The sequence below is a fragment of the Vespa velutina genome, chromosome 10 (assembly GCF_912470025.1).
Source record: "Vespa velutina chromosome 10, iVesVel2.1, whole genome shotgun sequence".
NCBI lineage: Eukaryota > Metazoa > Arthropoda > Insecta > Hymenoptera > Vespidae > Vespa > Vespa velutina.
In genome coordinates this window covers 714480-741016 of record NC_062197.1, presented here as the reverse complement: position 1 = coordinate 741016, position 26537 = coordinate 714480, and the positions used below count along the sequence as shown (strand labels likewise).

The following is a 26537-nucleotide window of genomic DNA, read 5'->3' as shown; positions in this document are numbered from 1 at the left end:
TATATTATTTGATCAAACCAGGTATATACCGAAATCAATGATTGATGGAAATTTTATAAATTTTCATTATGAGAGAAGGGAAAAAAAAACGAAGGAAGAAGGAGAAAAAAAAAGTTTAAATGTATCATCTAACTGCAATAAAACAAAATGCAATACAAACGTTTTATCGTTCTGCAATTATACTTATCCACGATTTCGTGGAAATAAGTAAGCCCCGCGTTTCCTATGACATTTCGTTGAACGTTTAATCGATAAATTCCCTGAAGGCCTGGTTCTTTATCGTCGTACATTCTGTGTACCATGTAGTAAGTAAGTGCAAGTTTAAAATTGCAATTGTCTATTGCACGAAGGAATCACTTTTGCGATCTGTCCGTTGCAATCGTTAAAAAGTAATTAATTGAAGTACATAAGAAAATTAAAAAGTTCGATCTCTCTCTCTCTCTCTCTCTCTCTCTCTCTCTCTCTCTCTCTCTCTCTCTCTTTTCTTTTCGATGCAATTTTTTTTTTTTTTTCATGAGCAACGGAAGTAAATAAGAAGAAGGAATAGATGGTATATAACGATACAAAAGACAAAGGACAAGGAGAATGCATTTGACTGTAGACGTAGAATATTGTATACAGGATAATTCTCTTTAGAGGTGGGTCTGGCTAGAGGAGGGTCCTCCTCCCAGACATTGCCGATCGTTAAGCAAGGTCAGTGACATCGGTCGTCTACCCGTCTGGCTCAGCCAGTCGAATATCTTTTTCATTGGGTGCCCTTCCTGCCGTGGGGTATATAACACGTACCCCCTCCCCCCCCCACCTCCCATCCCTCCGAAACCTTTCCTTTTATTCTCCCTTTCTATACGAAATTCGTGAAAATAATTTCATTCGAACGTCTCCGACGTTTCATCGCGTCGTTGTTGGAATATTTAAAAGAAGAACGTGTTTTTTTTTCTTCCCCCCCCTCCCCCCTCCCCCTCTCTCTTTCTCTTTTCTACGACTACAAACAGTAAAGAATTCCAAAGGAAACACGTCTGAGACTCGTTAAGCCAATGATAATCGACTCGCGAGTAGAAAGAGGAGAGAGAGAGAGAGAGAGAAAGTGCACTCGAGGGAAGAGAAGAGAATCGATGCATCGTCGCGACGCAGAAGCCGCCTTCTTCTTCTTCTTCTTCTTCTTCTTCTTCTTCTTCTTCTTCTTCTTCTTCTTCTCATAGAACGCGAACTTGCTCAACGAGTTTCCGATTCTTACAGAATGAATTCATGATTTCACGCGAGAGGATACTTCGATAAATCGATCCTTTCTACTCGTATGGAAGGAGAAGAAATTGACGCTACGATTTCTTTTTTTTTTTTCTCATCATTTTCGTCTTCGTATTTAACGAACAATGAGTATATATATATATATATATATATAATTTTTTTTTTCTCTTGGAATTCTATCTTTTGTCTTTTTTTCCCCTTTAATATTTTTGCCTGATCGATCAAATATCATTATCGTGTTGTTATCTCAAGAAACTTTGTGATACGCTTTTCATAAAAACTAGTTAAATCGATTAGAAATCCGATAAGGAAGATATCTCGATAGATAAATATCGATCGTACAAAATTTTTATAAGTATCACTTTAATCAAATTCGATCTCTCTCGATTATGTTGATCACGTTCGCATAATTTCTACGGGTTTAAACATTTAATATTTTTATTATCGAAAGATCGGAATCTCTTGAGGAGCATCGACTAGAGAAAGGAACAAAATTGAACCGGTTTGCTCTACGTTCCCGGGGGTTCGTTGAACAAAGTGGCATGCAAAAAGGCAAGTACGAGAGGAACGACGAGACTCGGTAGAAAAAAGGAGAGTAAAAGAAGACGAAGAGAGAAGAAGGACGAAGACGAAGAAGATGAAGAAGAGAAGACGAGAAAGAAACGAGAGAAAGTCAGCAGAGATTCTTCTCTTTCGTTGTACTCGTCGTTGTACGTTTGAGGAGATCCAACAAATTCTAATTTAATCGCTTTCAATGTTCTCTCTCTCTCTCTCTCTCTCTCTTATTTTCCTCTTTTAACGATATACAATGTATTAATTGTAACGAAGCTTTGTCTGCGGCGGAAAACTATGTTCTTTTTATTACTGTTTCTTTTTTTTTTTTTTTTGATTCATCATTGTTATTACACGAGACGATAAAGAAGAAATCTCAGATCGGGTTTCAATCAATTTATATTTTGTCTGGTAGTCGTAATGTTTAGGTATTCTCGTTTTGTTAACAGAAGAGGGATCAAGAGAGTGAGAAAAATGAATAGGATATATAGATAAAAAGAAAGAGTGAGAGAGAGAGAGAGAGTCTGGTACTCGACACGAGCTTATCACGTTCATCGCGTTGTTTTAAATCGAGTCGACATAATGTCCGAAGCGTTCGATTTCTCGTAACATCGTCGGTGGTCGAAAGCAAGCGGCGCGCCGGCGGAAAGTGCAACGAACCCCTTAGCGCGTCTTTCCGTGAGCATTCGAGCGAACGAACGAATGAACGAACGAACGAACGAACGAACGAACGAACGAACGAACGAAGGAGCGAAACGAACGTCTTGCGGAATGTCGACGTTCCGCCGACGGCCAAGGAAGAATGCGGTCCGATTGGTCCCATCGTGTCTCTAACCTACAACCATTTCCCTCATTTTTCCTTACGATCTCGATCTTTTTCCTTTTTCTTTTCTTTCTTTTCTTTTTATATTTTCTTTCTTTTTTTTTTTTTTTTATCTCTTTCCTCATCTTTTCCCTTTGACCGCGCTTCCAACGAAAGATTTCTTTCTCGTCGATAAAAATACAAAATCCCTTTTCGCTCCTCATCGACGAGAATTCATTTCAAGACTCTCGCTCCTATCTCTTAAGTCAAACAAACGGGAAAAAGTTGAAATTATTATAAATATAATAAAATAAGGGAAAAATTAACGAGCGCTTTTAGCTCGAAGTATCGTAAGATAATTCAACGGGAAATTTTAACGATGAACTCGTTAAATAAAAAAGCTTTCGCACGTATATAGATTTATAATTAATAATACGTACGAAAATGGTACGAAAGATTTTAATGAATTTTGTTGTAAAAAAAAAAAAAAAAAAAAAAGAAAAAGAAAAAGGAAAAGATAAGAAAAAAAGAAAAGAAGGAAAAATAAATGTATATATGACGGAGGAGAAGGGGTGGGAGTGGGTTGGGGAAAGGGATCAAACGTGGTTGGTTTACCTTAGGAAATTGTTGCGCTTTTTTTTTTTACGGAAGGGAAGAGCAGAGAACGGAACACGTCGAGCGGAAAATTTTGGGTGAGCAGCAATGTGCATCCCCGGTCTGGTCTTTTCTCCCAGTGAAAAGGAAAACAATCGCGTTACGAAGAATGTATCTTTACAATGGAACCACACAGCAGTCAATGTAATTACGTAAATAGACAATGTTCGCTGGGATATCCTCTACGTTACGTACATACATACATGCATACATGCACGTATGTATGTACATGTAAATTACAACAATTTTACGTTATTATCACCGAATGAACTTTTTATTTTCTCATAAATACGACGACATCAAAGAGTCATTTTTTTTTTGGTTGCTTTTCTCTTTCTTTCAAAGCTCTACCGTAAATATGTTTGCTATTTCATATAGATAAAGGGGAAAGAAGAAGAAGAAGAAAAAAAAAAAAAGAAGAAAAAGGAAAAGAAAGGAAAAAAAAATGATCGCCAATAAAACAGTCAAATTACAAATTATTTATCGACGGCTCCTTTTGTCGGAACAGTGTATGCATTTGTCGGAAATGTGTGTGTGTGTTTCATTATATCGTTGGTACATGAACGATAGATGAACTATTTACAAAACTCTTTCGTTTATCTCTTCATTCTCCTTGTTTGCACAACTTTTCTTCAAGATTTTGCACATCGAACAGGTGTTAAATTACCGCCGAGCAGTCTAATTAACTTATATATAATATGTATTTATATATATGTGCGCGTGTTACGAGATTAAAATGAGGATAAATGGTATTAAATTGGGATAAATCATCTTCTTCTTCTTTTTCCTTTTTTTTTTTTCTTCGTAATTGCGTAAAAGCAATTCTTGTATCATTTTTATACATTTTGCAATTGAACATGTGAATATGAGATATGCATATAACATATGTAAGTAGATAATATATCAACTAAGTAGATGAGACTCCATAATATATATCTCCGTCTACTTCGCAAAATTTATAAGCAAAAAAAAAAAATTTATCCGCCAACGTATGTAACGATCACGGAATTTATGGATCGTTAATAAGGAGGAGGAGGAGGAGATGAGGGGGAGAGGGGGAGGAGAAAATGGGGAATAAAAAAAAAAATTGTTTAACAATTTAACGAAAAAAAAAAAAAAAAAAAAAATATATATATATATATAAAACGATACTGATAATCGTAACTGTTATTTTCTCTATCGCTTTATCGTAGGGATTTACCTGCGATTGGAAAGATATGAAATATTGTTTTCTCAAAGAAAACGATAAGTTTGATTTTAATTAAAATAGAAATACATCGGTATGTGATTCAGTAAAACATGTAACGTTATAAACCCGAACGGTGTAAGTATCACTGAGTCATCTTTCTTCTAAGCAAAGCTTTGTCCTAAGAATTGACACAAACACAGTCACGATATATATATATATATATATATATATATACCTATAGTAATTTGTAAAAGTATACGAACATCTTTTATCTTTCAGCACGTTCGCTTAGAAAAAAAAAAAAAAAAAAAAAAAAAAACCCTATCCTTTCTGGAACGCACGAACGATTTTTAAGAACGGATCGATACATTTAAATGAATCAAATGAAAGAAGAATACATTGAATAGAAAAAAAAAAAAAAAAAAAAAAAAAAATGTTTTTTTATTTATTTATTTTTTTTTCTATTTCGAAGAAAAGAAAAGTGATACTGATTTTTTTTTTTTTTTTCTTCTAGACGATGTAAACTTCCTCTATATAAGGGCGACGCATAACGCTTGCAACCGGTCTAGACAAGATAGTAACTTAATTCCTACACGTGGCAGAGGTAAAAAGGAGAAGTATCTTAGAATAATCTTTCGAGAGATTTCGCCTTGTCGAGTGTACTCGGTTGTCTGTCTCTCTCTCTCTCTCTCTCTCTCTCTTTCTCTCTTCCTCCCACCCTCCCTCTTCCTCTTTCTGGAAAGGTGAAACCAATGAAATAGAGATAATATTCGACTTATACACCGTCATTATAATCCATGCACGTAACAATACGTACATGTATCTATGTGCATATATATATATATATAAAAAAAAAACCCACAGAGATAGACACACCTGTACGTTCATAATAAATGTATGCAACTACCACCACCATCATCGCCACCTATATAGAAATTTAATTATACTCTCTTACGACGACGATGACGAGGACGATGATGACGACAAAACTTATATACGATTTCAAGAATAATCATTCGAGAAGATCATCGAGAGACGGCATGCTTCGCTATCCGCTTTCAATTCGTTTCGAAGAAAACAAATTGAAAACTCGAGTGGAACACTTTTGCACTTATCACTTGATCCCTAAAAGCATAGCACAATAAAATTCTCGTAGTTTAGAACTGGCTGAATTAAGTATTAAGGGCCATTGAAACGTCGCAAGAAGAGTTTGATCGGAATCGATCGAGAAATAAGGAAAACGAAGAAGAAGAAGAAGAAGAAAAAAGAAAATGAGTAAAAAAATGAAAAAAAAAAAGGAAGAAAGAAATGGAAAATATATGGCTCGAGGAAAAGCAAGGTAATCGCGGTTAATGCAGTAGACTAGATAATATCAATCTATTATTCGCCGTACGTTAGCCACTCCCAGCTTCCTGTCCCGATATACATACACATGCATGCATACATACATACATATATACGTTTACCGTTATGTAATGTCAAACAATTTACATAACAGGAAATGCGATACTACTAGAACGAATCTGCCGAACGTAGGCGTTGACCTATTCGTGTAGAGCATAAGTATAATGAAAAAAAAATAAAGAAACAAAAATGAAAAATAAATAAATATATAAATGAACAAATGAAGGAATGAATGAATGAATGAATGAATGAATAAAATGGTAGTTCCGTGTTTAGGAATGATGAGAATAAAAAAAAAAAGAAAAGAAAATGTTTTCTTTAAAAATATACTAATACTATGTCATCGTCGTCGTCGTCGTCGTCGTCGTTGCCGTCGTCGCTAAAAGGGGGAGTAAAGTTATTGAAAGATTACAAGGAGAAAGATAAATCTACACGAAATAAAGTCTAATGGAGAATTTTTAAAAATATGTATATTTTATAAATATGTATAATGTTACAGGGTGTGTCATCGATAAAACTGATCGAAGCGAATGTCATGTGTAAAGTCGATCGCTTCTTGGGTAATATTGTAAACTGAGGGAGAAGCTACGAAGGAAATCGATTCGAAGTTCGATCAAAGAGAGGGAGAGAGAGAGGGAGAGAGAGAGAGAGAGAGAGAGAGAGAGGGAGAGAGAGAGAAAGAGTAATCGTACGTCGAAGTTTTAAAAAAGCAAAAGATTCGACAACTTTCAACGAGCTTTTTAATTGGCTTCGAATAAAGTAAAATAGGATCAACGAAGGCTTCTCTTATTTGCAAAAGAGAAAGAAAGAGGGGAGAGAGAGAGAGAAAGAGAGAGAGAGAGAGAAGAGGAAAAAGCGAATAAAGATAAACAACGATTTATAAGCGCGAAACGCGTCGTACGTAACACGTCGTAACATACATACGTACGTACGTATCTGTCCACAAACGTAGAAACAATGATAAAGGAAAAAAAGAACAAAAGGAACGTTTGGAAAACAGTCGTCAGTAACAATCGAACGTATGTAGGTAGTATCTACGTATGGATGATATCGTTCGATCGTAACTCGTCCGACCTTCCTTCTTTCTTCGACCTCGATTATTCCAACTACGTCAAATTATATCCAATGATCGCTCGAGAAATAATCCTCATATATAACTACGTTCACATATGTATCTTTATACAAATAATAAAATATTATATCTTTCGATGTGAACGATTTTATGAAAAAAAAAAAAAAAAAAAAAAAAAAAAAAAAAAAAAAAAAAAAAAAAAAAAAGAGCGAGACAAAAGTTGACAAGAATTGAATTGAATTATTTCCGTAGCTCTTTTTTTCTTTAATCTCATCAACGATGTCATTGAACGTCGAGAGAGGAGTTGCTGATAAGCGAGCAAAGTTCGACGGATAAGAACAATCGATCGATTAAAATTTCTCGTTACTTACTTGAAAAGGGATTATACTTTAGTTCGTTCGAAGGTGTCGATGGTAAAGACGAACATAACTACTCCGGAGGTGATGGTTATCGTTGTCGTCCATTGGATGGTTGAAATACGACGAGACGACGGTCGGAGTTCTCGACGTGTCGGATAAACCAAATGCGCGCGTGGTACGCGTAAACTGAGCCGCTCGAGACAAGAAAGGAGAAAGAATCGTGCTCTATGTCACTCGAGAACTTAGATGCGGCACGATTCTACGAACGAAGCAGAGAAAGTCGATTCGACATGACTTTGCTTCTCTCTCTCTCTCTTTCTTTCTCTTTTCTTTCCTATCTCTCTATCTCTCTTTGGGGTATTACAAAACGCGTCACATGGTATAAATATTTATAGAGTAAATTCTCTTTTTACATATCATTTGCAAATTTTCAATAAAAAGTCTCGAGTGAAAGTTTTAAGTAAATCATTATAATAATAATAAATTAATTGGTACATTTTTTATCTAATGTGATCAATTTTTTTTTTGTTTTTTTTGTTTTTTTTTTTTTTTTTTTTTTAAATTGAGAACAAATAGAATAATGATAATAATAATAATGATAAATGAATCGATGCACTTTGTATCCGATATGATCAAATTTTTATGAAATTGAGAATAGAGGACAATAATAATAATAATAATAATAATACTAATAATAATAATAATAATAATAATAATAATAATAATAATAATAACAATGAAAATAACAATAACGATAATAATAATAGTCAGATATCAAATAATAATATAGTCGACAAATTTGGTACTAGAGAAACTACATTTGCGAGGAATAAAATTAAAGAAGGTACGTTAAAGCTCTTTAAAATTGTGTGGTTAAAGAGGAACGGTAGAACGAAAGACGATTTGTGTGTTCCACCCACGCGACGGAGAGGGCATCGAACGCATTCGATGTAATAAACTACTCTTAGCCCTGTACCTCTTCTTCTCCTCTCTCTCTCCCCCTCTCTCTCTCTCTCTCTCTCTCTCTCTCTCTCTCTCTCTCTCTCTCTCTCTCTCCTCTCCCAAGTGGGAAAACCACCGATGAGTAAGAAAAACAGAAAGAAACGATAACGCTTCGGCCAAAATTATACCGCGTGAAACTTGACTCGCGTGCCGTTTTCTGCAAACTTTTTTCCCTTACATTCTTCTTTCAATAAAATTTTTTTCTTCTCTCCCTCTCTCTCTCTCTCTCTCCTTCTCTCTCTATCTCTCTAAATAATATACATTCACATTTATTCGAGGTCATTCATTATCTGTGCAATTTGAAATAGATAAAGATCTACGAAACGATTAGGCACCATTGCAATTGTATTTCTGTTATCTTCATGATAAGAGATATAACGAATAACTCGAAAAAAAAAAAAAAATATTAAATCGAGAGAGAATAAAAAGAATCTCGAGAACAGATAATCAGAATTTCACGAGCGAGAGGAGTCAACGATCAGACGATGAGTAGGGAAATGCATCGGCATCGACAAACAATGACGCAGAAACGGCGTAATATTGCATCAATGGGAGGAGCATCGGTAGCTCCACTCGGCTAGATGTTGATTTTTCGAATAAACGTCGCACTTATCGTCTATGCACTTCGCGTCAAATACAAATGCAAATTTACTTCGTAATCGTTTAAAACGATTACAGAGAACGACTATCAAAATGTACTTTGATTTTTTTTTTTTCTTTGCTTTTTCATATTTCAAAATACGTATAATATCGAATAAAAAATTTATCAAACGAATATTTGACGAAGAGTTTAATCGATACGACTTTTGTCTCGTTTTTTCTTTGTCTTTCTCTCTCTCTCTCTCTCTCTCTCTCTCTCTCTCTCTCTCTCTCTCTCTCTCTCTCTCTCTCTCTCTCTCTCTCTCTCTCTTTATCACGTTATCACGCACGATTTCATCTTTATCGTCAAATAGCCGTCCTCGACAACGTATTCGTATAGCGAGCGAACAACCTTGACCTAGGAGAAAATAAACGACTATTACATGGAAATAGGTACGATGCAAATTCTATCACGATTTTAATATTTTCTTTCTTTCTATTTTCTTTTCTTTTTTTTTTTTCTTTTTTTCATTTTATTTTACAGAAAGTCTCGCGTGCATTTAATAACTTATCCCCCTTATATTCTTCTCTCTTTGTATCGTCGATTATCTTTTTTTCTTTCTTATTGAAAGAAAAAAGTAAAAAAATAAAAAACGAACTAAATGACGTCCCTAAGTCATCCACAAATTTGCGATTAATGCTAATGTCCGATGATGATTCATAACTACGACATAAATATATTCTTGGTTACTTCCCGGAAACGTCGACGTTTCCTTTAACTTGTAATTGTAACAAATAAAAATAAAGAAAAAAAAAAAAAAAAAAAGAAGAAAAAAGAAAAAAAATTAAGAAAAAAGGAAAAAAAAAAGATGAAAAGGAAGTAAGAATAGGTCAAAGCTTCGTTATGTCCCACGACGACGACGACGATTATTACTACTACATTAACCTGAAATATATTAATTTCTAATATATTTCACTCTATGCCTCGAAACAGATGGATCTCATAAGAAAATGGTGTATAATGTACGAAGAGTTTGACGATTTAAGTACAACGTGCTTCTCTGTTTTTGCGTCTCTTTGAGAGTCCTTGAATATCCGACGAATAAAGAGACAGATGGTTAGACTTTTTTTTCTCTCTTTTTTTTTTCTTTCTTTTTTTTTTTTTTTGCTTTAATTATACGTACATACATAACGAAAGAAGAAATAATTAAATCCAATAAAACGAATCTAACAGAGATTCAGCGTAAAACATGATTATCTTTAATTATTGTATTTAAAAGATTTAATAATTAAAATCACGCACATATATGCACATATATGCGTACGTACGCAATCCATTCTGCAAAATATAAATAATTTAACACTTGGAAAAAAAAAAAAAAAAAAAAAAAAAAAACAGAGGGATAGAAAAAAGTTTATTTTATTCTTCTATATATACATACACACACATATACCCGGGCGCGCAATACATATGTAAGAGAGAGAGAGAGAGATACATAGAAAATGCGTAATACTCAGAAAGCACAACTATGTATATAACGTGGCAGTAGGCCGAACGATCGAGGAAGATCGATCGGTCGGCGCACCCGCCCCGTTTATACAACGTCGAACGAGACATCTCTCATCGACTAGGTCTCGGATAGTAGACTTCGGCCATTGTTTACCATGAAAATTAATACGACGAGGAGAAAAGGGCTTTGGCCCTCCCTCCCTCCCTCCTCTTCCTCCACCACCAGGCGATTCATCAACGAAAGCAAAAATCTGATCTGAAAGATCTACTCTCGATTTTAGAGTGAACTTTTAGCCTTTTAGAGAGAATTCTTTCCAAAGAATAAAATTCTGCATGCAACTTATTATATTACGTTACATTATGTTACATGTCGGTAATAAAAAAAAAAAAAAAAAAAAAAAAAAAAAAAAAAAAAAAAAAAAAAAAAAAAAAAAAAAAGAGAAGAAAAAATGAACACGAGTTTATTTTAAGAACATCGAATCTTATCGATCGAAGAATATTCGAATTAAAAATAAAATTAAAGTAACGAATAATAAAGATCACGATCTTCGATCTTAGATGTTATATAACTATATACGTTAATCGTTAATAATTGTCAAATAATTATTATCTTTAAACGAATTTAACGAACGTACACGTAAACGAAAGTTTTATTTTTTTTCTTCTAGTAAATCAGAATTTTATGTGCCTATGTATACTCTATTATATTATATTATATTATATTATATTATATTATATTATATTATATTATATTATATATATATATATTGGAATACCTAACGTAAATATGTAAATTAAAATTTAATGAACGACCGGGAAAGAAAAGAAGGTAAAACTTAACGATAGCAAACGTACGAGTCTAGTTGGTAAGTAAATAAACGAACTAAGCACAACGTTCTCGTGGGCTACACCCACTCATCCGTCTCGTTTAAAAAAGGATTAGTAGTGGCTTGAATTAAACTAAATTGCGGCAGTCAGATGAAAGGCAGATAAGGTAGACAATGTTTCATAGGTGGAGTGCTTGTATGAGTTCGCTTAGTTCAACATAATATCGTAAACAAGCATGCTGGTTGCGTTGGCAAACTCTTTTGTTGATAAATATGCTTGCGAAAAGGATGAACGTTTACGTTTACGTTTACGTTTACGTTACTTCCTAGAGAAATATATTTTTCAACAAACACACACGCACGCACACACATACACACACACACACGCACACTGTGTATCTATTTAGTTGCAATATATTCATTACTTATTTTGTAAAGTTAAGTGCATATGTAACATTGTAAAATAAATGCATATACGTATACATATATATAGATATATATATAAAATTTAATTATATATTTATTATCTATACAAATAAACAATTATAGTAAATAGTAAATAGTAAATAATTTGTCAAGCCAATTTGAAAATAACAATTATTTTTTTTTTGTTCTTTTATCGTCGAAACGAAATCTCTAATTAGACGTATCGCTTTATATTAATATTTAATTTGCATCGTTTTTACAATTATTTCTTGAATTATTTCAATTATTCCAAACTGGTACGTTTGATAATACCATCGTCATTTTATATTGTCAATTCGCAAATTTCAAAAGGATTATACTAAAACTGTAGACACATACACACACACACACACACATTCGATACCCTTTAAGTGTTTTTTCCTCTCTTCTCTTAAAACTTTTTTGTACGACCTAATAAAGTTTACGTTCGTCTGGGTCGTATCGTTCAGAGAAAAATACAATCGAAGGGCCGTTTACATCGTTAGAACGATTCAATTCATTTTATAAAAATAGAATGAAAGAGAGAGAGAGAGAGAGAGAGAGAGAGAAAAGATCGAAGAAAGAGAAGACGACAAATATCTCGTAAGAGTGGAAAAAAGACGGCTTTAAAGCTTTTCCATTCTATTTAACCTGACACTCGAGTAAAAAAAAAGAGAGAGAGAGAGAGAGAGAGAGAGAGAGAGAGAGAGAGATAAAGGTAGTCTCTAAGAAGTCTAGGCCACTTTCCTGTTGGAGTAGTGCGACTCGTCGTCGTCGTTGTAGTCGAATGGCTCCCTCAACATTGCAGACACGCGGACCTCCTTTCGAGCTCGATAAAAGGCACCATCTCCTCTCTGGTATATCACCTAAATACATCCTTTCTCCATGCATATCGACATAATCGTTTAAACCCCAAATTTCAATTTAAATTGAATCCCATTGTCTATTCTTAACGATTCATCGAACCCAATTAATCTCGGAAAATAGATATTTGAACGAAGACTATTTCATTGAAATGAACGTTGTACGTAGCTGTGTACAACGGTGAGACAAACAAAAAGGAAAAAATGAAATGAAAAGAAAAAAAAAAAAAAATAAATAAAAGTGCAATAAAAAAAGCCAATAAGATAAGAAATGTATTGTTACCTTTATTTCACGGAGTTATAAAAATTGACAAAACGCAATAAAGAAGTCCGACGGGATAAGGCCGTTTAAACGTCGATATGAAATTTTATATATTTTTAAAGTCTGATCACGTGGAATAACGTTAAAGAGATAAGTATAATGATCCGACGGAAAACGATAAGGAAAATAATAATGTCGAGAGAATAAAATATTAAAAGAAAAATTAATTGCAAAGTTTCGAAAAGAAATGGCACGATAAGAGCACCTGTTACCTGTACATACATACGTGTATATATATATATATATATATATATATACACTCACATACACACACATATAGGACGAAGAAACACGTTAGTCGGCATGAGAAAATAAACACAAAGTTTTAAATAATAAAACAAAGCTAAACTCTAAACACAGCTTAGTCATTACGTATCGTTTGAGTAATTTTTAAATGTTAAATAAAATATTAACAGAGAGATAAAAAAAAAGACAGAAAAAAAAAAAAAAAGAAAATGAAAGAATAAATATTTCTCTCTCCGTAAAGGTAAAACACCCTTTTTACTGGTGTAAAGGTTAAGTTCGGATTTTGAACAAAAAAAAAAAAAAAAAAAAAAAAAAAAAAAAGAAGAAGAAAAAGAAAAAAAAGGTAAAATCAAGAAAGAAAAAATATAAAGGGTAAGTTAAGAACTGCTTCGAAGGAGGCTACAAAACGTTCAGAAATTTTTATCGAAGAGAAAAAGAGAGAAGCCGTGTCCATATCCTTTCGACCTGGCGCGCCCTTCGACTCTTCTATTTCCCTCTCTCTCTCTCTCTCTCTCTCTCTCTCTCTCTCTCTCTCTCAAGCTTCTCGTGCTTTGAAAGAAAGCCGCGAGGGTAGAGAGACATAGGCTACTACTCCATCCAAGAGGAGAAATAACTTCCGCGTCCTCCTCATCTTTGTCCACTTTAGTAAGTTCGTCCCTTATCGACGATTAGTCCATTAAGGAAGTAACGAAACGAAACGAAACGAAACGAAAAGATAAGTAAAGGAAAATGAAAAGGAGAATGCCGAAAGAAAATTTTTTTCGGAGTACACGGTTGTGAAAAAAAAGAAAAAAAAGAAAAAAAAAAAAAAAAAAAAAAAAACAACAAAATGAAAAAATTGTACAAAGAAAGAGGAAAAAGTAGAGAAAAATAAGTCGCGGGGGAAGAAGGCATTATAAATATATGTATGTATTTGCGTGTTCGTACGTGTAAGAGAGGAGGACAGAGATAGAGACAGAGAAAAGGATGGTCGAGGAGAGCCGACGCCGGCTTTCGTCGGGACACGCCAGAGTTCGTCGTCCGCACTAATACAAGGGAACATACACACATGAGTATAGACGAACTCGAGAGAGTGAGAAAGAGAGAGAGACGCGCGTCGAACGAGGTAGTTCGAAAGTAAATGTGTGTCCGTGTGCTAGGATCGTACCTCGCAAATGGCACGATCCGCATTGTACGTGTGTATTAGTTGCGCGTGCGTATGCTCTCTCTCTCTGTTTTGTGTGTATGTGTGCGTGTTGTGTGCGCGTAAACGTCGCGCGCGCGCGCGCGCGCGTACAAGGTGGCGCGCGAGTGCTCGAGCGCACAACGGACCACACAATCACCATCAGTGAGAGAACCGAGCGTTTAACCTACGTCAGAGAAACCGTGCGCGACACCGAACCTTCCCACACACACACACACACACACACACATACACACATATATATATATTCACTCATACATAGAACCGCAGTAGCGAGCGCGTCTCGAGCGCTTTTTTATTTTTCTTTCCCTGATCATAACGATTCCTTCGAAAGAGAACGAATAATACGTGTAATTTAACGAGGTACTCATTATTTTTCAACGATTGACTCTTTCGTTTGTCTCGATAAAACGTGGCGACCAATCGCACGCACGGAAATGCGGAGTAACACGTTGTAGATACACGAAAAGAGACGTCCCCCCTCCCTCTAGCCCCCGCACCCACGGTATACGTCTCCATCACATAATGTTTTTCTCTGTTAAAAAAAATATTTCCTATTTGTAAATTAACTCACCTGAATCGCCATACACATTGAATCTAGAAGGTACGGTGAGGCGTTCGTTAGCGAAAACGCGACTCCGTAACGATGACAGGGGAAAATGATACTACGAAGCACTCGCACACGTCCGCACGCTCCAAAAGCCTGTGGACAACTGACGGAAATGGCGGAAGTCCGCGCGTTTGACTTCGCCACCCTTACTATCGTCTCATTGGTCGTCGCCATGTTACGCCGCCAATTTCAAATAGCTTTAACGCTTCTTATCGAACAATTTTTCTATCGCGAATGTTTTTTTCTTTTTCTTCTCTTCCATTTTTCTTTTTACGATATATGTAAATACATTTTTATTTATTACATTTCCATTTCTAAACGTAGATTATTATTACTTTTTTTGCTTTATCCTTAACCGAACTTCAATTAACGTATTTACGATCGACTTTACAATCGCACACGTTGTAATTCGAGGAAAAAAATGGAATTCTTGGAAATTTATACTCATCGCTTATTATAGATTTTCTCTTGAACAATATAATATAAGATTAAACGGATGGATATTAAGAGTGAAATTATTCGCACGTTAAAATGTCGTTTCTCCGATGGGATTCTTTGGAGAATTCTTGGATTCTTGTAAATTATGCAACGCGATAAATTTCTAAATAAGTTTTATCGAAATAAAATTCGTCCAAATTTGTGAGCGTGCGCTCGGTCGAGCGAGCAAAGCATGATTATTCTCACTGAATAGTTTATTTTCGGAAAATCGAAAATAAATTCCGCCATTCCAACTATCATTGATCGTTTTGCTCCGGAGTCCCGAACAAGTTGTAAACACGTTCTTTATATCTAAATACAGCGTACTGTATTTATTGTTAACAGCTAAAAATAATGTTCGATATAAAAAGGATAAAAAAGAGAAAGAAAAAAAAAAAAAAGAAAAGAAAATGGCCGAACCGGTGAACACGAAGGCTGTTATTTAGTGTGTTTTATCGCGATATTACGAGCAACGTTCTCGACTGAAAAAGCAGAGACGTTTTATCTATCGAACGAAAAGAAATGCCACGATACAGCGACATATGTAAAACGCTATCATTTCGATCGATAACTCTTTAAATAAATTTCTAGAAGAATATGATAATTATTTATCACTATCAATCTAAAAAGGAAGTAGATGAAAGATTTTCTAAAATGATTCACGATGTACGATCTGTTTTTTTTTTTCATTTCCTTCTTTTAATCTAAATATATCCTTCGTCCTATCGGTATATAATTAATCGCACGATAATAATAATAATAATAATAATAATATAATATGAATAACGCTGAATAACAGTTTTCCAAACATTTATTCATTGTAAATACATTATTTGTTTGTGCCTTATCTCTTTTTGAAAAATTAAGGTTTAAATAAAATCGAGTAGAAGGCAATCTCGACCATTGTGATTATTATCTCTTAATGTACTTAACAATGCATCCATAATTTTTGGGTTTATAGCATGGCAGAAACGAAATATTTGATCTTAAAAGAATTCATTGACAATGAAAAGAGAGAAATTAATTATTAAGGGGATCGATCGACCTTTGCAAATTGGATTACAATGATAAGAAACAAATTCGAAATTGTTCCGGTGTACTCAAACGAAACCGCAGAAGAGCTTCGAGTTGATACTACGAATAACTTAAATTCGAATCGTGTTGGATCGTTTTTATAAATTCATTTTCCTATTTATTTAACGATCCTTCTTATCGCGAGATAGTTATTGATATATCTACTTAATAATAATAATAATAATAATAATAATAATAATAATGATAATAATAATAATAATAATAATAATATTAATAATCATTATAGTAATAATAATAATAATTTTACAACGAAATTCGTTAAACTGAAATCCCTCTGTAACGTTTCATTGAACTTCAATAGAAGACTTACATCTTTTATTTTTCCTAAACGTAGATATTACGTAACACGCGAGATTATCAATTTCCATTGTTAAAAACTGAAGATTTTGATATGATAGGAAAGCTTTCCATTGAAATCCGGCATTGTTTTCTTTTTTTTACAAGACCACGCAAAATACGTAGTAGGAAACACGCTCGACGACGTTCGTAGACGTTCGCGATCATGATTAAAATTTATGTAATGTATATTCCTGTCTATGCATAGATTTATCTTCATTTTTCTTTACTATTCCATATTTCTTTACTCCATTGCAATTTAAGGCATACTTCCAAAAACGCGATTACGATCATAAAAGGTGCACTGATTTTATTTTTTAATGCATAACGCAGCGAAGTCCGATAAAACTTATTCCACCAATGGGAGAAAGTATCAGTATTCACGGTTTATTTTTATTTTGTTTTGTTTCTTCATCTCTCCCTCCCTCTCTCTCTCTCTTTCTCTTTGTATTTTTTCCGTTTTCCTTTGCGATCCGTAATCTCGTTCTTTAATTAATTAATTGTTGCTCCCGCAGAGAAGTTCCTAGAAGATCGGTGTAGCGCGTTACATTTCATTTACTTTCGTATTCTAAATATGATATTTTTCATTGAACAAAATAAAACGTGTTAGCGTGCATAGTTTCGCACAAAAAGAGAGAAGAATTCCGTAGTAACTGGTATTTCCTTTTCTTCGTCTCTCTTTATCGTTAACATTTAATACGATTAACGTTATATATCAACATGTGATATATACACAAATATAAATATATTTTTTTTTGTTCTTTTTTATTCTGCCTTTTTTTCTTTTTTTTTTCTGTTTTTTTTTTCTGTTTTTTCTTTTGTTATTTTTTTTCTTTTTTTTTTTTTTTTTTTTTTTTTTTTTCTTTTTATTATATACGCATACGTTTTTATACGAACGTACATAGTTATTATATTTATATTTATGTACGCGAACATTAAATTGATTATTTCTAGGAACTTCTCGTGCCACGCATGTATTGCTTTCACGAATTTGACATACTTCATTGTGCCTACTCTCTCCGCACTTTTCTTCACCGATTGAAACTCTTTATATATGTATAGTGTTTCTGCTTATATTTATGGTCCCTACAAAAAATACATTACATCTATAAGCAGTTTACATTGTGACGATAATACATACATATGATGTATATATACATATACACATACATACATGCATGATATACATACATATATATATATATTTATATATACATTATAACATAACATTTTTAGATTTAAATTTTATTACTATAGTAAATCCTATCTAATACTTGATCGTATTTATTTTTCTTTCGCTATTTTATAATTTTAATCCAGATTACTGCCGCGCTTGGGAATGTTACGTACACACTACGGTCTCTTGACAAGAAAATTCAAGACTAAAATCATAATTGTAGTAATTAAATATATAACAATATAATAGCGATAAGAGTAATCGTAATAGTAGTAGTAATAGTAGTAGTAATAGTAGTAGTAGTAGTAGTAGTAATAGTAGTAGTAGTACTAATTTTAGCGAGTAGTATCGGTATTAATAGTTATCGCAGTTTATCTGTCGATAGCATGGGTGTATATTGACGTTAACAGGATATTAATTAAAAGAGAATTATTCAATTAAAACGCTTCGTTAATATCATCGACGAAAAAACATAACAAACTACGTGTCGTCGTGAGAAGAGAGAACAAAGTAAAAAGATAGAGACAATATAGTGGGAGAAAAATTAAAAAAATAATCATTCAAAAATAAAATTCTTACAAAAGTACTTAAGTAACGTAAGATTCGTTATACTTATTATTATTGTAGCCGTGCAAGATTCGTTCGATGCATCTTCATTCAGAAATGTAAGAAACGTCGAAGCAACACGACCGCGACTTCGAGCTCGTAAAAATGGCTCGTAATCGCACGGTATTTATATCTATCTCTTTCTCCCTCTCTCTCTCTCTCTTTTTCTAACTATAATTTTATGTACAATTGCAAGTATCCGAAGTGGAGATCCCTTCTCCGTTCCCTTCGGCGTGTAAGTTGAACTGAGTTTGATTTGCCATTTATTTATGTATATGTACTTAGATTTTCTTTTTCTTTTTTTTTATCCTTTTTCCTCCTCTACCCCTCAATCTTCTTCTTCTTCGTCTTCTTCGTCTTCTTCTTCTTCTTCTTCTTCTTCTTCTTCTATTCACAGCACTTCTTTGTTACGATCTACGGGCGTTCGTCAAAGTCTACCGCTCGGAAGAAATTTATATCACAAAGTTATATAGGTGTGTATATATATATATATATATATATAATATATATATTATATATAAGTGCATCGCAATAACGTAGTCATTAAAGAGATCATCGCTGTTTCGAAAAAACGATGCGAACGGTCGGCTTTGAGGAATCGTTTTACATCAAACGTGAAAATTGCCTCTAAAATATAGTAGCGTGTATACTACACTTTGAAAAATTGACAGTGACGGACCAAACAGCAAGAGTGATGATACCGTGATAAATACACGTGTGAAAACGCGAACGTAAGTAATTTGCATAAAGTTTACATTTGCGGCAACGCAGGGTTTCTTGAATTTCTTTAATATCATCGAGAGACTACGTTTTTCTATATATAGAAAAGCACGTTAAATCATTTTTCTTTCTTCTTTTTTTCTTTTTTTTTTTTTTTCTTTTTTCTTTTTCTTGTTCTATTTCTTTGTTAACAGTTGTTGTCAGACGTAAAATACTATTTCGCGAAAGGATTTACGTCGAGCAGATAAGAAAGTTGAAAATATCGAAAATAAAAACTTAAAATGAATTGATCGTACTTTCTTCATAAGCTAAGGCAAAATTTTTCCTGGCTTCGAGGAGATATATATATTCTTAACACTCGTTTTTTATTATTATTTTTTTTTTTTTCCCCCGTTTCATGTTATATTCTGAATTAAATTAAAAGTGCCCTTACTCTCTATAGAATTTCATTCCTGAGTGAGTTTATATAGTTTCTTTCTAGTTTTTATTTATTTATTTTTTTTCTTTGTTCTTCCTTCTCCTACCTCATCATTATCGTCATCGTCATCGTTATCGTCTTCATCTTCATCTTTTATACATCGAAATTGATTCGAGAGGCTTTCAGGTACAAAACTAGTAGCATCCTCATTACGAGCAAGCTAATTGCATCGAAGCCAAAAACTTATCGGAGACAGTAAGGTCCCATAGATTGATATTGAAATCCGATCGATCCTCAATCCATACGTACGGAAAATGATATAGATTTTGGTTGCTTGGAAGCGTCTTTCGCATTCTACGAAATATCTTATCGAAAAGAAAAGAAAAGAAAAGAAAAGAAAAGAAACGAAACGAAAGAAAGAAAGAAATCGTACGTTCATTTTCGACGAAAGCCATTTTTCCGCAAGTGATATTACTTTGAGATTCTATAAAATAGATTTACTTAAGAAGCCGAAGAAACAATCATCGGAGATCACGTGCCGCTCTTTTCAAAGCGTGGGATTATGATCGTGTGTATAATATATCTATTAGAAAGGATAAGATAAAACTCTACTACACCATTCAATTGTATCCTATTGATTCAACTATGATTTTCGTCATTTTACTCTTCGCTATTTCTAAATTGACTACTTTTTTTGTGAGAAAGCCTAAAATCTAGTTATAAAATAAATCTCAGCTCTTGATCTGCGGATAATAATGTTTAAATATATAGATCATTAGTTTCGTTAACTTAGTTAATTATATTTAACTTTAAGTTTTGTCTAGTCTTGTAGTTCTTAAGGCAGGATTTTTATATTTACAATTTCGTCTTCGCGTTGGCCTTTTGTTTTACATAGCAGTCGCGATAAAGGCTCGTTTCTTGACAACTTGTACCAAAGACGATGACAAATTCCATCGTTTCTCCGTGTACTTAATCTTTAGCCTTATCTTGTGCTATCGTTTCGTATAATGTATCATTTAGAGTAAAAACAGTATAGATTCAGCCACACAATAACGGTACAGTCTCGAACTGCACTCTTTAAATGAGTCGTACAACCTATCATTAATCTATTTACACATCGCAATGCCATAAAAATGTACACTTACTGATATCATCTTCTTATAATAGCTAAACCATTTCATCGAAATCTGTGACAAATTATTGCGGAAGATAAACAGCACTCTTTCTTCTTCAAATGCAAGAGTTTAATATTTCATAGCTACGTATGCATTTTATGTGAAATATACGAATACATAGAAAACTAATCCGATATATATAAGTGTATACATATACATATACATATATATATATATATATATATATATATATGTATATACTTATATTTATATGTACATATATATGTACGTATATATATATATATTTTTTTCTATCGAGTTCGAGCGCGATGATCACGCTAACAGAAAAATATTGACTGCAAGTTCTTTCTATCCCGTTTATAATAATTTCTTCGAAACATATTCACGAGCACCGAAAGTCACATTTATTCATTCATTATTTATCGAGTGCGACAGTCGTATACATAAGTTCTATGACTGTAAAGATTAGTGGGCGCTTCTCAACAATGAACACTTTATATTTACAATGAATTCTCTAATAATTTGTCACAAATTTTTTTATCACCAATTCGATAGATTTATTTTTATAGTTCCTAGTCCGAAATAAACATTAAACATTCTGATCACGACTTTCTGATTTACCAATCGAAGGCTTCGTATCTACTTCCTGTTCACGAGTGGCGAATTGTGTTTGCCTCGTATCTGGTACATCGACATCCATCATCATGTTTTTCAAACGATTCGCCGTTTCATTCGAGTCCTGCGTATGATTTGAAGATTCTGTTTCTTCGAGATTCGTCGACTTTGTAGGCTCCGTAGGCGAAGAAACAGAGGATGGCGTTAATCCATCGGAGCTCGGTGAGTTCACATCGCCATCCCCTAAATTATGTTGATGAGGTTTTTCCTCAAATACTATAATAAGGCAAGTACGATTCGATATACGCCGTACAGAGACGTCATATGCGATTAATAAGATTTACTTGAAAACAAAAAAAAAAAAAAAATGACTTACATTTGTCGAGACTAATAATTGATCCTACGAATTCATTGACGGTGAAGGAAGGAGCCTGATCCTCCATTTGTCTTCTCCTTCTTACGAGCCACCAATCAACCAGAAACAATGCTAGTGCCAAGATTTTTATGCCAGCGCAAAGACCTACATACCTGTATAATACAAAACATATTATAGCCAAAAGTATTGTAAGATAAACTTTCAAGGATATATATATACACTCTTACCTATATCTAAATTGTTCGATGTCGTACAAGAGACATCGGCCGCCTTTCTCGCCGCAAGTACTTTTCCACAATAAACACGTTGAATCTATTAAATTACCAAAAAGAATAGGCGCTGGTATATAACCAAACAGTCTGAAGATTACGAATTGCATACCAAGAGCGAATGATCGTTCTTCCTCCGATACAGATCTATAGCGTGATAGAAATAAACAGGTTTAAGGAATTTATGAACCGTTTGTTATATCGATTCGTAACTTACCTTAAAACTATCATCAACAAAGGCATTTGGGTTACAGCCACGATAAACGTCATGAAGAATAGAAGAATCAAAAAGGGAAATATCGTTCTGCAGGGTGAAGTACACGGACCAGCAGTCGCTACTGGTACTACGGTTACTTCCGCAAATTCTGGTGCTGCTGGTGGCAGCATAGTTAAATTACCGTGTATACCTGTGAACGACAATAGTCTCGCATCAATGTAAATCCTGAGATTTTTTTTTTCTTTTCTTTTTTTTTCTTTTTCGAAATAATAAATAACAAAATGTTCCTTTCTATCGACTTACATGCGCAATTCGTAAAGTTAGATTTCGAACTGAAGGCTGTACATCCAGCGTGACAAGGACTGAAGTACGTCAGGCCGTTATTTCCACAGACCGGCTCAACGTCGGTCATTCGACATTCACAACCGAAGTTGCATGCGGCAGTGAGATTTACTTGGAAAGGTTCTGGACCTTTCGTGCTGCTGTTAAAGTACGGTATAGTGGTCCCGGCCATTTTCACGTTGTCGCAACCCAAGAAAAATAAGAGACCGTAACAAACCAAACATATTATGTTAGAGACAAGAACAAACTGGACCGCGCCTTTAGGCCTCAGTTCTAATCGTTTCAGCAAACATCCACCGAAGAAAATACCAATGCATGCACCCGGTATAGCTATCGAGCCGGTAAATATACTCGCTTGACTCTTCCCAAGACTGAACTGCGTTTCGAGATATTTCGGTAGAAAAACAACGAAGCCCGAGACGATCACCAATTCCATACAAGCACCCAAACAGGTCACCACGTATACGGGATTGCAAACGAGTCTCCACATGCTACGCGGAATATCTATGGAAAATAATCGATTATAAACCATATTTTACCATATATATTTATTATCTTCGTACGAATCGTAATAGTCTATTTACCTTTCACATCTTTACCGTATCCAGTATCATCCAGTTTCTCCTTCTTCGGTTCCTTGGATTGCTCCTTCTCCTTCTGAGAAGTGGATTTGTTTTTCTCGATGATCCTTATTTTCTCTTTCTCGTGTTGCAATGTTTTAGGAAAACTAAAGAATGGTATTGCCACCATTATCAGTAGTAAACCGCAGAGTAAGAATCCGCCCCACCACATTCCGACCCACCGATGATCTCCAGGATCTAAATATAATTTGTTGAAACGTTTCGATCCAGATAGAATGCAACCTGAAATAACATTTCACTTACCGATACTAATAATCGTCCCGGAGAAAGAGTCCATGTGGAATGACAGAAGATATGCCCCAAGAAGAAAACCTAATACTGGTCCAAAAGCCGCCATACTGTACATACATCCTAAAAAAATGAATGAAACGGATACGGTACGTCGTAGTCATCTTTTACGAAGAAAGGGATTGCTTAGACTGATAAATCAATTCCCATCTGGCGAGGCTGGTTAGTTGAACGCTTACCGATGTACAAAGAAGCACTCTCTGGTCTCACATGATCGTCTATGTAAGTAGTACCGAGAGTAAATAGAGGAGAACCTCCGCAACCTAACAATAACTGAGCGAGCACAAAGAGCATAACAGGACCAGCATTCGATGGAGATCCCTGTATACAATTATCGCCTCTCAAATTGTTGTGCGGCGACGATAAACCCGATGACAAACGTCCTGTTAATAATAAAATTAACAATAAAAAGATTACAAATTCGATTTTTTTTTTCTTTTTTTTTTTTTTTTTTTTTTTTTTTGAATCCTTTTCTTTGCCCCCCTCCTATTAACTTACCGAGTCCCATGTCTTGTTCGCGCAACGAAACGCCACGGCAAATGTTATCCGAGCTCGAATTGTTCGAAGTCGTCGTTAAATTAGGCTCGGCGGTAAAATGCGGTACCATAAAGATCATCGATCCCAGTCCCATGATAACAGCACCTAAATTCGTTAATGTTATTGTAGAGACATTGATATGACATAACGGATTAAATTAACTAGAGCGAACGTAGTTATCGTTAAGGCATTTACCAATGGCTATCCAAACAGGAATATGTCTGCGACTACCGAGATAGCTCACAAAGATGACAGTAATGACGTTGCCTATTTCGTACGAGCTGGCAATGAGGCCCGAGAGGCTGGACGGGATTTCAAACCTTTTTTCAATAGTTGTGATCACAGAATTGATATAACCAGAACTAAGTGCTTGTTGTAGAGTTACGAGGAATGAAAGGAGGAATACGAACACCTGTAATCGTACAACCATTCAAAGTCAAATCAAATGTATGCATATATATATATATATATATTTTTTTTTTTTTTATTTTATTTCGTTGTTTATAACAATATCCATATGTATATATGTATATACGTATTGGTCGAAGACAAATTTTCAACGTCGAAAACTTTGCTCTCTAGTAACTCGTCGCAACGTCTAGTAATATAAAAAGATTTTAATTCCGTAAGAGACGATGACTCACGACAAACTTGTGATGTACATCCACGTAGACCCGTTAAAAGAGACGAATTAACGAGTAACGGGTTGTGACTTAAAATAAGTCACGCCTAAACGATGATTCGTTCATGGAACAAATTACGATTACCAACCTTTATACCGGCGAATCTTTGAATGAAGGCCGGCCTACAGCTTAGAATTCCGCAGTCCTTCGAGTCTGGATTGAACGGTGGCGTTTGGGCCCTTTCTTTTTCGGTCCTACAAAGAAAAACAGAGGAGAAGAAGAAGAAGAAAAAAAAAAGAAACAGAAAGAATAAAATCTCAAATTGATTAATAATTCTTTTCTCTTTTTACCTGTCCACCATGGAAGCACTGGGATTCCTGCTGTGACATTTGATGATAAAGTCTCTGGAAAAATATTTGAACGATCATGATCCGCATAAATCTATAAAGTTTCAATATATATGAACTTAAAGATGATAGTTTATATCAAAGCATGAAGAATTAATATTAAGTTTTAAGATAGTTTATATTACGCTCAAGTAATATCGATCGTTAACGATTATAATACATCATACCGTCTATACATGCGTATCAATGTATATTTTTTTAAAGTTCGTGCGTCATATCGTAAAGACAATGACGTAAATTCTTAGAATATGGAAGAACATTTAATAGATAAGAATTCGTAATAAAAAAGAAAAGAAAAAAAAAGAAAAAAGAAAAGGAAAAGCTGAAAGATACTTTTGGAGGATATCGGAATACGGCCATTAACCTGATTTCCATCTAAGGAACTATTCTTTCGAATCGACCGAAAGGATTGGCGAAAGTATGCTTGGAACAATTAGATAAAAAATATTCTCCGCAAATCTATTCCGCACGCATATATATGTATGTATGTACACACATACAAAAACACATGGCGAATACGTGTCAGGGTCGGCATCGTTTTACCGAGCAACACAAACGTAATGCTCGATGGTGTTGCCGTTATTGCTCCTATAGTTGTCTTACTTTCTACGATCCGGAAAGTCTTACGTCGCGATTCCGTCCCGTGCAAACATTTCGAAACGCTTTCGCAATGCTCTTACTTCGACGCCGCGTCATCGTCTCTCTTTCTTTCTTTCTTTTTTTTTTTTTTTCCTTTTCTTTAGTCTTTATCCTTTTTATCTTTCTTTCGTTAGCTCACCGGAAAAGACTTTCTCGCATCACTGTCGTGACGCGAGTTCTCGATTATGCGTTCACGTTTACTCCTCTCATTTTCCATTTCGATCGAATTCACAGAATCTCTCTAATGGGAATTATTCAGTATTCATTTTCTCTCGATAAGAGAAAAACATTACGTATAATTTTGAAACAGATATAGACCGCGCGCGATTAATAAATAAAATAAAATATCTTTCGATAGGTTTTTTTTTTTTTTTTTTTTTTTTTTTTTTTTTTTTTTTTTCTCTCTTTCTTATCTACGAGAACTCGCAGAGTTTTGTAATCCACTTATATCAATTATAAATCGTTAATCACAGTATTAGTCATGACCCTTCGTGTTACGCTGTGGTTTAACATTTTGAATGAATACTGACGACAATGATATATGTATGTATGAACGATTAAACATTGTGGTTTTACGCGTGAGTTGCTTGCGTAACGATCGCGTATTTACATGAACAAAAACAAATATAAAAGAGAGAGAAAGAAAAAATTGCACGCTCATATATGTAAACTCCTACGATTAACACGATATATTGTTGACGAAGTTTCTGACGTTTTATCACGAGAACGTGCTCGTATAAAATAGTAGAATTTTC

The 26537-nt window shown here is 34.3% G+C and overlaps 1 protein-coding gene across 5 annotated transcripts in view; it reads right to left on the bottom strand.

Moving 5' to 3' along the window:
- Positions 1–26537, bottom strand: part of LOC124952013 (PRL-1 phosphatase-like) — a 74668-nt gene that overhangs the window by 25922 nt on the left and 22209 nt on the right. For 2 of the 5 annotated variants that reach the window (XM_047501273.1, XM_047501272.1), the window contains exons 4-15: positions 25087–25140; positions 24885–24990; positions 24309–24525; positions 24075–24218; positions 23756–23959; positions 23532–23639; positions 23232–23465; positions 22609–23151; positions 22306–22495; positions 22047–22235; positions 21820–21971; positions 14828–21719 (exon numbers count right to left, since the gene is read on the bottom strand). In XM_047501273.1, coding sequence (XP_047357229.1) covers positions 21418–21719; positions 21820–21971; positions 22047–22235; positions 22306–22495; positions 22609–23151; positions 23232–23465; positions 23532–23639; positions 23756–23959; positions 24075–24218; positions 24309–24525; positions 24885–24990; positions 25087–25140 — 2443 coding nt within the window. In that variant the 3' untranslated portion in view covers positions 14828–21417. Of the gene's footprint in view, positions 1–14827; positions 21720–21819; positions 21972–22046; positions 22236–22305; positions 22496–22608; positions 23152–23231; positions 23466–23531; positions 23640–23755; positions 23960–24074; positions 24219–24308; positions 24526–24884; positions 24991–25086; positions 25141–26537 lie in introns of those variants that run through there. The other 3 variants (XM_047501274.1, XM_047501281.1, XM_047501276.1) reach the window with 3 other exon arrangements.